Below are 14,608 nucleotides of genomic sequence, written 5' to 3'. Positions count from 1 at the left end.
CTGTATCAAAGGGAGGGGAGGGAGGGAGGCAGCAAGGGAGAAAAAAAGGCTTTGATCACTCTCAGTATCTCCTTCAACCAGTCCAGAAACTGCACAGTCCATTATTAAATTTGCATTATTAATCTTGCAGCTTTAGATAACCTAATTCAAACCCAAACTCCAATTCAACACTAGGAAGTACGGTCATGAGTTACAACATGTGACATTGATTCTGGCTGACAAAAGTCTTCTTCAAAGCTTTGGGGCTCTCCAAAAATCCACCAATAGTCTGGGCTTTTATACCTTTTGATTTCCTAATCCTACTCCTAACTTAAAGCATTGCTTGGGAGCCAACTACTTCATATACATATGCAGATGTATACAGAGAGGGTACTGGTCATGGTCAGCGTCGGCCGAATATTGCAAGTCTTGCGCTACTCAGCAACTGGTGTTCATATTTCCAAATCCTCACCTCAAGCAGAACCTCAATTATTGCCCAAGGGACCAACTATTACCCAAAGGAAATACAAGGCACTGGCCTCATTTGACACCATCTCACTTCACAAGTCTGCGAACACACCAGACTCCACCAAATCTCTAGATTCTTGCAGTCTTAGCTTCTCAAACTCCATGTGAATAATAAAAATACCTAGAAGAGTAATTCTCAGAAAGAAAGAGTGAAAGGTTTTATCAATCCCAGATTTCCTCCTATGCCTGCTGGCTCTTCAGGATCTAGCAGTGATTCACACTGTTGAAGCTACCACTACACGCATTGTGTTTTCTGCTCAAACTGGGTCTTTCTGCTCAAACTGAAGAAGATATGCATCTTCTTCAGAAGCAGCTAAGAGACAAGAATTTGTTGACTTTGGTTTAGATTAAATACTTCTTCATATGCCTCCACTAGACATGGAATCCCACCAAAAACATACACTAACAAAACTGGAAGAAGGATTTCATTTGTTTTTTAAAAAACTCTACTAGCAGCTACAGTGCTGTGCTGCAGGAAAACAGTGCACATCAAACCACAGCTTCAAGAAGAATTTTATTGGGGGAGAGGGATGGACAGACAGATGGTATAGGGGGACTGAATTCTAAACCATACTTATTAGCTGTTGAATTTCTCCTCAAAAAATATGCAAAGTTGCATTTGGTCTAGGCTTACCAGAGGAATTTCCTTTGCAGTAAGGCACTAAATTAACTTTGCAATTCTGTGCAAAGCTAGAGGTGATTTTTTTTTCTTTTTAACTACAATGTACTATTCTCACCACTAGTTCAGAAAAAAAAATGTCTAAATTACACTTGAGTTAGAGTCAACACAGGAATAAATGCCAAGCTTGTAAGTGCAGAGACACGTTAAAGCAAAAGGAGAATCAAAGAACTATTTCAATTCTTTCATACCAGTGTGTCACAAATGAGATATTCTGGCACAAACACTTAGATTACATGAGTTGCTTTAGCAAATATCAACTGTGTATTGGCTATTGTACATCATATTGTACATTGACTCCTACAAATTTCAAGGTTCATATAAAAACATTGTTTGTGACAGTGAAAAGCAGTTCTGTATACGAAGGCTAAACTGTAAACAAAATCTTTTCCGTGTAAAAAGTTCAGCCAAATTTCCATCAAAAATCTGAATCTGACCTTTCTCTCTCTCCTTCTCCTCAATAAACACCCACAGACCAAGGAATATTGACCATTACTACATTTGGCAGGGAAATTTTTCCACCATCTCTAACCTACTTCAAAGCGGAATGGATAATCTGTTGCCATTTGGGTATCCCCAAAAATACAAATATGCTGAATCCATGTGCCTTTTTAGCACTTGGTAAAGAAAAGAGTGGAGGAGGACGCTGAACTAGAATTGAGGCCTAATATGGGAACAAATTTTGATTTAACTAAATATAAATTTTTACTAATCTGTATAATAAAGAGCTGATTCTAGTAAGCTTAGAAATAAGCCAGCCTACCCTCAGTGAGGCTAAAAACAAATGAACAAAAACCCTACTAAATCAAAAACCTAAAAATACTTTCTCAGGATAATTGTCTCCAGTTCTAACTTGCCTTTTTTAGATGGGAGGCCAGAACTGAGCCTGAGAAACTGAAGAGTGAGTCAAGATTAAAACGAGGCAAATCCATCTGGCTCTGCACTCACCCCAGCAGCCCTTGCATGAGGATCAGAAACACCGAACTCTGGAGCTGTCTCTCTAGAAGCCTTACAAGGCCACCCCAGCAACCCCTTTAGGCACCTGCATGCCAACACCTATCCCAAACTCGTCTTTGTCTGTATTTAAGAACAGTGTTAATATGAGTTGTTAAATAGTAATGAAATACAAAAACAGGGAAAACAGAACAGTGAATAAGCTGAAATCAAAATCATTCAATGCTTTATAATATACCTAAATATCCAAAAGTGGAAAACTGCTATTATGTCATTAATAAGTTAGAAGCCAGGAAATTAACAGACCAATATGCTTGAGCTGTAACATAAACCCAGAGTACAAGCTATTCAACTTTAACTGCTCCTTACACATTCTTGTGTGGGTAAATGAATGGTAGAGAGAAGGCTCTGCATCATAAGAGACATTTAATCCTTACTAACCTACGCTGCTGAAGTTAATCACTGCCTAGAGAAGGGTGCTAGCACCCACTCCTTGATTCAGCTTAAACTGCTGGTCTGCTGGACACACCTGCATGTTGATCAAAACCACAGGTCAACTGACAAAAAGGAACAGTACTATGCCCAGCCACAAGGGCTCAGCCTAAGAAAGTGACCTTACCATTTGCATTGCTATGGTATTTGCATTCATTCATGTGACTGACAAGCTTTGGAAATTATTAGTACGAAAAATACAGATTTCTTTACATTTTAAGCATAGTGAATGCATTTCGTGTTTATGGAAATTATAATTTCTCTTAGAAATGAGAGGGACTAGAATTGTCATCTGTGTGTTCTAATAAATACCCGTTGCTAGAAAAATCTCATTTTTTCTGATGTATTCAACTAGATAGACCACTTTTAGACAGTAACTGATAAATGGGCAAAAATTTTTAACAAAATGATTGAAATTAGCACAGATTAAAGTCCATTGGAAAGAACATGGAACAGAGAAGACAAAGTAGGAATTTTTGTGAGGCTTTATTCTACTTAACATTTTAATTCGGTTATCAAGGGAGGATTTATTCTTTTTTTGACCATTCATGTAGAATGTTAAACAACAGCACATCTTATGTGCTGATGACATCACACTGCTACAGCTTCCAATTTTGACAAAAGATGTAGTGGAACACTGATTCCTACAGCTCAGAACACCTCATTTGCCCTTGGGTACCTCACCTATATACATGGAGCATGCAAGTGGATCCTTGCTTCTCTTGTGAGAGAAACCATTAATGGGAGTGAGCCCGGCACCTCACGTCCTTTTGGAGCAAAGGGAAAGAGAGGGAAGGCTCAAACCACCCCAGTAGAGTTCTGTTGGGATTTACACAACTACCAACACCCCTTCAAAGACACAACATCAAAAGCTGAGCAATCTAAAAGATCAAGGGTCCAGACTTATCCTAGTCCATCTGAGATCACTGTGAATGTCATAAATTTGGCTGAGCAACTTAAAAAGAAACTGAAAGGAGCCAAAGAATACCAAATGACACAAACTAGCTTATTAAACCCTTCTAAAAGTTTACCTAAATAAAATGGGAAGCAAAACAGTAACAACAATATAAGTGGAAACAAGACAATTGAGCACAAGCCTAACTGTCCTATCTTGCAAACATACTTGTAATTTCAAAGAAAAGCACTGAATTCCCCTCCGTTGTCTTCTCCTCTGAAAAGAAAATACTACTACTGTAGAATGAGCAGGTGAACGTTGTATGCCATAGGCTGGATCTCCTCCAACATCTAGGAGTCTCGTGCAAGAAATGTACAGCAGTGGCAGGTTTCAGAATAAGGAACAAATTTTAGCTGTCTCATAGTGAAACTGGCTCACATACTTCAGTTGAAGTTTTCCTATCTGAAGTACCCATAAAAGCATTCACTGAAAATGCTTATTGATAATGCAAAAGCAGCTCTTCCAAAGAAACTCTAAACAAGGAAAGGAAGATTAAAAAGGACCCTTGTGGAAAGGTCAGGGATTTTTTTGTTTGTTTGTTTGTTTGGGGGGTCTTTTTTAATGATTAACATCTATCCAAAGAGCTAACTGTTAGGATCAGTTAAAGGAGAGAAAGGATGAATATTCTTACTTCCTCCTGCTCACCTTACAGAAGATCAGAGATGACTGTCCAACAGACTTTACACAGATAAAAGAAACTTCATTCAAGTATAAGTATACAGAATTCACTGCTAGTGAAGGGCATCAAGCCAAAAATGTTCGGGCTTTTAGAAGGGATGAATAATTTTATGGCTCATACTTATCCGTGCATCATAAAACAAGGCTAGTGAAACCTCAGGTTGTGAGGAACTGAGGTTACTTCCCCTAGCATCAGCAGGAATCCCTCCTCTATCCATATGAACCACTAATTATCTGCATTTCTGTAATTTCAAAAGTGGGCACCTGATTTCTTGTTCAATACTGGCATTGGTCAATGGCTGAAGGAGACCAAGAAGCCTAGATGACAGCCCAGTTTAATAACTTATGCTCTATGTAATACCTGCAAAAATGTTTCTGCAAGTTATTTGCTTTCTTTGAATGAGGCTAATGTGAGAAATAAGTATTAAAGAAGAAATAAAGTACAGATTTAGCTTAATAGGGTCTGTCATCTTCTCTCCCATGCCTGCTCTTTCCTCTTCCTTGTGGGCTAATACTCCCCATCTCATGTTCTTCCAGCCTCATATCAGCTCCCTCATCACCTCCCCTTCTGGTACTTGGCTAGGGAAGAGAAAAACGTGGAACAGTATTTGTTTTAGCAAAAGCCATTTCTTTTCTCCTTCCAGACTGGAAGCACTGAGTCTAGCAAAGGTGCTATCGCCTCTATTTTCACCAGAAGGCTTTGATGCAGACTGGGAAGGGTGGGGGGAAAGAGATCTGCTGCAGATCCATGGGGATCATTGAGGAGGAAAACAAAATGCCACAAGATGAATTACATCTGTCCTTCCCTGCCCTCCCAATATTTAGCATTGTAGACGAGGGAAGAAGGAGGGCTGGAAGCGAGAGAGCAAACTGAATAAAAAACAAGGATTAGACTCTCAGATCTCTCCTGCCTGCTGATCCCACATAGGACTGTCATTCACACTGCACTGCATCCTTTTCCCAAGGACCAGGCAAACTGCTCCGATTTGAAAGTCAGCACAGAGCAGACCAGACTTGTATTTTTGCAGTAAGAGAATGAAGTATCAGCAGTTCACAAAAAGGGCTGATATGGAGTTTTGAAATGACACTTGTTACAAAATTAATCAACAATCTTAAGGCCATCATTCATTTCAATCATGACAGGTGACACCTCCTGCCAGAATTACAGAGTACGTACACTTACTACAACCCTATGGCTTAAAAGGACAGAATCAACTTAAGTTTTGTTTTGTTATCATTTGACCAATTTCAAATCCAAGATGTTGACAGTATGTTAGATTTCAATAATCTGAAAAGGTAATCAGAGTAATCACCTTCCTGTTGCTTCACCAGAGTTCAAAAGCACAGAGCCCAGAAACCATAGCTAATCCCAATGCAGCTTTTCTCAGCCCTCTCTGTTCCTCCCCTTCTCACACAACCCATATTTTCATTTCTGTTGCCCTCAAAATGATGCCAGAAAGTGGTGCCCTTGTGTCATACTACAAGAAGAAGAATGGAAAATGACTGCATCCATTTGATAGCAATTTGTGCGTGAAATACCGTGGGAAGGACTAAGAAATAGGAGTGGGCAAGAGAGAAGGGGTGATTTTGTATTTATTCCTTCAGTTAATTGTTTTAGGTGTAATTTTTACTGATGGCCTCCCCTCCTATTCCTCCTGCCCAACTAAGAAGGAGCTGTTTGGACACTGCCAATTGGAAACATCAGGCAGCAAACCACCCCATCAAAGCTCCATATAACACTCTCCCCTTCCTCTCCAGCCCCCTCTGAGAATAACACATATAAGCAAACAAATATACTCATTAAAAATGAGTTACAACTTGATGTAAATCATTTCCAGATTGCAGTATCTGAGATGAGAGGAAAGACTGAAATTGTGCCAAGTCTCAAATAGTTCACAACTTACATCCCCACTATTTGCAGATGGCATGCTCTGCTTCCTTCAAAGGGATCTACATGATTAGTTTTCTAACAAGGAACGAGCTATTCCAAGCCATCTCTCACTCAACAGCACTTCTAGAAGCACTCACACAATACTGTTGTGAATAAAGAGTGTAAGGGGGTTTATGTTTTCATTCTTACATGATTTCACGAGCATACAAAGGACAATATGTGATGACAACTAAGGAGTTATTCAGTATGTTATTGAAGAAACACATTTTAAAATTAAAACCCATGAATACATCTAAAGAATAATTCAGTTTTCATATCAAACAGTTGCAGACCCTGTAACTGAAATAGTGTGTCTAAGGTTATAAATGAAAACTGTTCAGTATCATTCTTTGAGTGACAGATTAAATTCCTAATCCAGTTATGGTAATGGCCACATTTGTAGTTTAACATAAATTAAGAGCTTAATTACATTTGTGACTATTTTAAAGAAAATAACAAATTCCTTTGTACCTGTGAACGTAATTTATAGCAAAGCCACGTTCATTCCCCAAAACGATCTATTTTACACCGCCGCACAACACTGCTCTAATGGTATAATGTAATTCTTGTTGTAGAATGTGGAAAGTGTAGATTCACTGGTAGCACAGAGGTTTTGAAGATAAATGAAGATGCTATTCATTCAGGGGTAATTTCATCTTAGAACTATATGAAAGATGTTTCACTCACAAACAGTACCAGAATGGCTTGAGATTTAAGCATGTTTTCAGCTACAACATAATGCTGCTAGATTGATTATGCTGATACTGTATTTCTCATCATGAAGAATTCCAGTTTTTATTCTCTTTAAAAATAAGAAACGTCAGATTTTCATTTCACTACTAAGTCTTTGTTTAAGGCTCAGCAGCAAGTTCAAATTTCTCCTAATGTTTCATCTAGAGAAAAAACAAATCACAATTCATACATAAAAAAATCACAAATCTGTAGAGCACTATTAATCATGGGTGATTTATACATCTATTTGATTACTTGTTGAAGTAAATAAGCAGTTAGTCTGTGTAACACAATTTTAAATTGCCCAAACATCCTTCTGTCATTCAGGACTAAGAACAGACAATTCTAAATGCACTTTCCCGGAATATATGAAAACCATTTACAAGACATTAACTGCACAAGCGATTAATACTTATCTTAATGTAATTAGATGCAAGGCTCAAGACCTCATGATAGTTGTGAGATTTTCCATAGTCCTGAGCATTTTAAAGAGCCTTTTAAGCAAGACTCTGTATTGCCTGCATAAGGATTTCAGAAGAATCTGTAATAACAAAAGTAGTCTAACTATAGCATCATTGCTATAGAACATAGGTATGAAGGTTTACATTTTATTTAGTACTGTTTAAGATTCTGTAACATAGGATTAGCTACGAAAAGTAAGTCTTCAATGTTTATATTGACCCAAGTTCACATTTCCTTCCAGCAGAGCGCCTGAATAATTAATATGCTTCAAAAACCAAATATGGGGATTTTGGAGACTAATCTCCCACACAGACTGTTGAGAGGCCTCACGTTCCTCCTCCTGACAAGTCAGGGCAGCACACAGAGATGCTCCCTGCTGCCATTTGAGGCAACAGGCCTCAGCGGAAAGTGCAGACGGATTAACCCACTGCCTCCTCTGCAGCAATCCAAAGCCCATCCAGCCATTGAAGAAAAAGGCTTTACTTGCACCAGGAATCAAACAACAAGACAAGGCTTGGATAGGTCCTCTGCTTCAGACTGAAATGTCCTCTGTCATGGTAACCCTGTTTTAATACAACTTCACAGCTCAAAGTAGATGAAAAATTATAAACCATTTACATAAGAACAAGGCTATGTCTTTAAGAAACTAAATCTCAAAAAAAATTTAATAGGTTTTTAATATGCAACCCAACCCAACTTACTGTCTGCAAGATAAAGATAGGAATAATTTGGCTTCTAAAATTCATTGGGTCTGAAGACTATCTTTACAGAAACAACTTTAATTCATTTTCTTTTATTTTACAATTCTTTTCCATCAGACCAAGTATTACTTAAGTCCCTCTCTCTCTCTCTAAAACACACCCTCGCACACAGCATCACAATAAAAAAGTGTCTTGCAAGAAAGTATATGCAAAAACTTTGTTTAGTGCTACATCGCAACAGTGTCCGAAAACACCAGCAAGAGGTGGCCTACACACCATGCAAGCATAAAGAAAGACACAGCCGTACTTTGAAGGAACTGCTGACAAAATTAAATAAATAATAAATAAATGGCAATGAATACAAACTGCATTTAAATTACCAAGATTAAGCATTAATAGTTTCTATTACCCCCTCTCCCCCACCTATGGTCTAACAATAGTAACCCATAAAATTCCCACAAAACATCTTTTTCGAAATATATAAGGTTCTCTTCCAAAATCAGAATCTGTTCAAGTACAGAAAAAGCAGGTAGAAATTCTGAAATTTAAAGCATTTAGGTCTGAATTAAAAACCTCAGAAATAATTCAAAGGATAAAACTCCCCAAACTTCTGCATCTGTGTTACTAGATTTCCAAGAACAGTTAACTAAACCCTATGTAATTATTCACAGAATTAAATATTAGTATTGTTTCGAAGGAGGACCAAGATATACTGATCTAAAAATTAAAAAGCGAGCAGTTTTTTAAAGTAGAAAGTCTCTCTTTGTTTGATGGCATTATCTACATGTATGGAGTGTTTTTATATCACCTGAGTGTAACATAATAAATCTCACTTTCTTACGCCATCATTTAATATTGTGTTACTGATTTTAATTATTAACTCAACTTCTTCCTCTTTGAAGACATGGAGTTGTTTAGTTATTGAAACATAGTTGTGCATTTTATTCTTTTTTGGGGGGGAGGGTTAGTACGATGAGAGTGATAAGCAAGAGTAGTACTGTATAATAAATAAGGGGAGAATGATTTTAAGAATGAGTCATGTTACGAGGAGGTGTATGTATTTTCATTAACTTTAATGGGAACAAAGCTAAACATCTCAGAGGAAGAACAGAGCCTTCATTCTACATATAACATTCTCCTTCCTTTAGCAAGGTAATCGTTACTGAAATTACTATTTTCCCTTGATTTTAACTCCTTTGCAGTGAAGGTAAAATTACACTCACTATCAAGATTTTGCAGCCAAAGATCAAATGAGCTTCATTTTCAACCACGCTGTATAATACGCTCTTTTAAGTTAACAAAGGAATGCAAGTACTAAGATGTATTAGACATAATGTACTAGCTCATCTGAAGTTATGTTGCATTTTCAGCAAATATAAGGAATCTGAACACAGTAGAAGACAAATCCAAATTTAATCTGTTTCCAGAAACAAAATTGGGTGGAAAGACTGTTTAAAATATAAATAAATAAATTCCTACTGGAATCAGCAAACAGGTTTCACATGGTGAGTTTTGGGGGGGAGGTGTTTGTTTGTTTGTTTTAAACTGCCAAAGACATCACTTATATGGTTATTTACCAGTTCCTAAAAAAAACTCACTCTCTCCTTTTATATGGAGAGCTATATGGAGCCAGAAGTCTAAACTTCATTGCACAGTGCAAAGTCATAACTCCATTACTAAAAAAACAGTTACAACCAATTTCCAATGTCACACTTTCTGCCCTTACTACTCATTAATTCAAACAAAACACCTGCAACAGTGCCGTTGCTACACCTGCACTAAGAGTAACTTGCTCTTGCTCTGCTTTCTGCTCCATCTGTTCTGTTGACAACAGGAACATGAAATGCCAACTTTACCGCAGAGCTGTCAATTTTCAATTGGTCAACTTTTATTCTGACTACTTATGTGCTATGATATTGGATTTTACTTTATTTTATGTACAGTTATCTGTATACCTGTTCTTTGAGAGGTATCCAAGAGCAGTATTATAAAGAAGTGCTGTAAGGAGATTTCAGTAAAGACCTGAAAGGCCAGTTACAGCACATTTACAGTCTTGATGTGAATCATATTCCTCAAAGGTTTCCTGGCTGACTCCGTATTTGATCAGAGGTAGTGAAAACTGATGCATTTTCACCATATGGAAACCCAACAAGCCCTAAACAAGCTATGCATTTGCTCAGGTGACACACATGTACCAAGAATCAGTGCTGGGGGAAAAGGAAAGGCAGTCATGCTAAGAAAGTCGCAAGTAACAGCTCCTACATCCCCAACTCCCATCACTTTCTAAAACAAACAAACAAACAAACCCACAGCACAAAGATAAACCACAGGCTCTCACCAAAATAAAAAGCGAATCCTAAAACAGAGGAACTCAGCAGTTTCCTTATGGAACATAAACCGGTATGTTTAAAGCTTTCTGATCATTAAGCTAGTATTACATAATTATAGATCCCAGTATTTTAAAACAGATCAAATACCCAGGATAGTACTCCTTCACAGTCACAACCATGTCATACAGATTTTTCTAAACAGATATGATTCCTCAATACAAAATTGTTCTATAAAGTTTAAAATCAGATATCTACCAGAGCCATATTTATAGTCATGGCTACTATCAGCTATCAGGCCAGAGAATATTGAAGAAAAACAAGCATTTTTAATATATTATAGTTAATTCATCATCAAAGTGACATCTGCAGGATAACAACAGACTGGAAACAGCAAAGCAAAATGATGCATTAGAAAAGGAAATTTTGGAGTTATGTTGTTGTTTCTTTTATTTGTTTGTTTTAAATACAAGCCACACCTATATGTGTTGTTAGATGGTAAGAAAATTCATGACAACCACAAAAAGTAATGTTTCTGAAGTGAAAGGGAACACTGATACCAAGTGATTCACAAGGGCACATATTTGCTTTACTGTGAGGCATGTTATAAAATACACTGCCTAAAGGAACTAACCCATTTATTTGGGTATATCAAAGATGACTCATCTTTCTAGCAAAGTATAAAGGTACCTTTTTGCTACCAAAAAACTTATACTTAGAGGTACTTTCCAGATGGCCAGACAGGAAAGAAAAAAGAAGTTAGAGATCCTAGAAGTAGTCAGCATGATCAAATAATTCTAACCTTTTTGCTGGTAATGTCAGTTACAGGCTCCAAGTGTCCCACTTCAGCCAAATGATGTGGCCTTTTTGGAGAGCGCCCCAAGACTGCTTGGTCTAGCTGCTCTGAGCTAGACCTCACACAAAAAAGCAGCAGAGGAACTGCGCAACCCCCTACTACAGGGATTAGAAGCAAAATTGCTTCGAAGAGTGGGAACCTTATATACATCCTGCTCACCACCAGTTTTGCAAGCCAGGCCTTCCCTGCTAATGAGGAAAGCATCCCCCTGAGATCTGGGGTTACTGAACCTAACAGGTTAATGGAGTTTACACAGACTTCACAGCCACAGAGGTGCTTTGAAGTCAATTAGAGATGCAAGCTTGCCAATTATATAGACTATTTCTAAAAACCACATTGGATCTCAACTCTGCGTACATGATGAAATTGAAAGAAAACATCAGAGTGATACTGAGATTCAACGCCCACAATATGAAGCAAATACTCCTTAAGTCTGGGGCAGTATTAGCTTTGAGAATGAAGTAAGCAGCAAGCATCATGAAAGGCGTTACAACATGAAACTGCTACCAACTGACAAAAGGTGCGAAGCATGCACAGTTTCTACAGCAGCTAGAAAAGCAGATACTGTACAAACAAACCAACATAAATATGAGTACAAGTAGCAGCACTCTAAAAATCCTGTGTACTTTAGGTTCTAGCACTTCAGTGAATTTAAAGAACATCAGATGCAGGGAAGAAAACAAGCCAGAGAGAGTTTTTAAATAATTCACTTAGGTAAATACAGTTATTTTAGCTGGACGATAATCACTGAAAAAATATAAAGGAATTAACATCTCTAGTTTAGAAAAGATTATGTTTTACCTGAACAGCAAGAGAGGATGCATTATCAGAAAGCAAAATTTGTTCCTCTGTTGAAAGAAGAAACAAAAAACACAATTACAAAAAACATTCAGCTACTGACCTGTAAGTCTGTAAAGAGCTGCATTTCCTACACGTAAGCACTTACACATAAAACAGGGAGTACATCTGTAATTATTACTCAGCCGGACTAGAAAAACTGTGATATGAATATTAAAAAGGAAAAAAAGTATCAGCAATATTTCTCCCACAATCATATTTATCATACATTACTGACAACATACAATAAAAAACCACTCAAAACTACAAAACAAATGCTTGAGCTTTACGCCAATTACTCCTCTCCTAATCAAAGTTAAATAAAACCGCATCTTCATAACTCCTCTGGCTACAAAGTAAAAGCATTCAGAAACCTATAAAAACTGCTTGCAGTTAATATTGCACACTGTGTCTAGGTCTGTCACACAAAAGAAAGATGACAAGTTCACTGCAATAAAAATTCCATGCTTAGAAGACTAGGGCTGCTACCTATTAGTCTTCATTACTTTGCAGTCTTCTGACAACTGTAGCAGGCTGCTGAGCCCCAAATGGGGGCCATAATGTGATCTGATGATATATGAAGAGCTGCTAAAGGGAGCCTGAACCATCCTAGCCTATACATTTTAACAGTTCCTTTTTACTGAGAGCCCACTTTACCACAAGACTTCAAAAATCTGCTGCCTCAGCTATTGGTGCAGTAAATCTGCCAACTGTGCCTGCAACCACATCATTTTACACTGCCTACAGCAGCCAATATAATGAGTCAATAATAAACCAAGGACCTTATAGGCCATGAATAGCTGGTTTATATTGGCAGATGCAAGCGTAGCTAAAACCTCTGACCAGACAAACAACACAAAGGAATCTTTTAACAGTTTCTGCACTTCCTTGCAGTTAATTACGTTACTGCATATTTAATGTGTTTTCAAAAATAAAGCAATTATTAATTGCAAAAAACAGAGTACCCACCCTTCAGTTGCTGATACAATGCAGCATTTTCAGGCCAAGGCTCTGCCGCTGTGGAAAGAAGAGGAATTAATTAGGCAAGCCAAATAGTAATGTGTTTGCAGATGCTAACCGAACACGAACATTACCTAGAGCATAAACCAGAATTGCAAAGATACTAATGCAAGATTTGACCTGCCCTAAAAATGTCCCACTGTCACTCTTTTCTCCTGAACTTTTCCCTTCCAGTAAGCAAAGAGGACCAACACAAGGGAGAAAAACAGATCTCAAAACTAAATGCTACAATATAAGCTAAAATTCAAGCTATGTCATGGGTCTCGCAGCTCTCAAACAGCAAAAGCAGCTTATTCTCCCTCCAATATAAAGATATTATTGTGCATATTCCCATCACAACTATAGCCATTCTCAAAAACAATTATTTACAGAGTACTAAACAAAGGGCTCTGGAAAGAATGGAACAAATAAACAGTGGAGAGAGGCACAAACCTCAAAACCAAGTGCAAAGAATGCTCTGGGGAAAAGGAAAAGCTTTTTGCCTTTTAAGGTTATGTCCTCACCAGTCGTATATAAATAGCACCAATAGAGCCAGGTGCTTGGGCATGTCAGAAACCAACCCACCAGGAGGACTGGGACTACTTTTTGTCTTAAATGATGTCAAATTTAAAATCGGTATGTCAATATTCTTAAAAAAAAAATGCAGTCTCAGTTGTTCAAAAAATAGCAAAGACAAGTAACTTTCCCGCTGAGAATCTTTGCATTTGATCAATCAGATAGCTTGTGAATTTATGGGAACATACAAATACTAATCAGTACTGATTCACTGTGAACAGTAACGTTAGAACAACAAGTCTTTCGCATCATTTTGTTTCTATTACACTCCTTCTTAAATTCATTTCAGAAATCTATTTTCAAATATCAATTCAAGCTTTGCATTCAATGCAGATGAGCTAATTGTAAATAAAGTTAATACTCTAATTACATAAATGAAGTGTTGGGTGTTTTTACAGCAATTATGCCTACAAATGAATATGTTTACATCAAACATATGCCAATTACTCTTCTCCTAATCAAAGTTAAATAGCTGGCTTAGGTAAGGTCATTCATTGTATCATTACCTTCAGAACTCCAAGAAAAAACGCACTCTTTTGTAACTAATATTCTTTTCTGATACTCCAGAAGTATCAGCTTTTATGGCAGTTACACAGAATTATAAAGCTTATAACACTGCACACAACTTTGCAAAGGTCACTCACTGCCTTTAACATTAAGGCACAAAGCCTATCAAAGCTGTACTAGTATGTGCATGAGAAAGCAACTAATCACATTTAAGTGTCAGGAAAAAATGTTTTTATGTTTTATTGTAGCAGTTACTCGTTTTACACTCCCTCCATTAAAGTTCTGCCCTGAAGTAAAAATTCTTACGGTAGAAGTATATTCACTTCTTTAAATAAAAAGAGACTAGATAGCATCTGTGATAACACCATTTAAAATTTCTTCAAGTCCACTGAAGTCTTGCAAGAGTAAATGGAATG

At 37.4% G+C, this 14,608-nt stretch overlaps 1 protein-coding gene across 4 annotated transcripts in view; it reads right to left on the bottom strand.

The window, feature by feature from the left end:
* Positions 1 to 14,608, bottom strand: part of MTX2 (metaxin 2) — a 42,140-nt gene that overhangs the window by 10,642 nt on the left and 16,890 nt on the right. For all 4 annotated transcript variants that reach the window (XM_062578951.1, XM_062578948.1, XM_062578950.1 and 1 more), the window contains 2 exons: positions 13,080 to 13,127; positions 12,075 to 12,121 (listed from right to left, as the gene is read on the bottom strand). Coding sequence is in view for 3 of the 4 variants with exons in the window: in XM_062578948.1 (XP_062434932.1) it covers positions 12,075 to 12,121; positions 13,080 to 13,127 (95 nt within the window). In the remaining variant the exon portion in view is untranslated. The remainder of the gene's footprint in view (positions 1 to 12,074; positions 12,122 to 13,079; positions 13,128 to 14,608) is intronic.

Source organism: Rhea pennata, chromosome 6 (genome assembly GCF_028389875.1).
Source record: "Rhea pennata isolate bPtePen1 chromosome 6, bPtePen1.pri, whole genome shotgun sequence".
Taxonomy (NCBI): Eukaryota; Metazoa; Chordata; class Aves; order Rheiformes; family Rheidae; genus Rhea; species Rhea pennata.
This window is presented reverse-complemented; position numbering and strand designations above follow the sequence as displayed.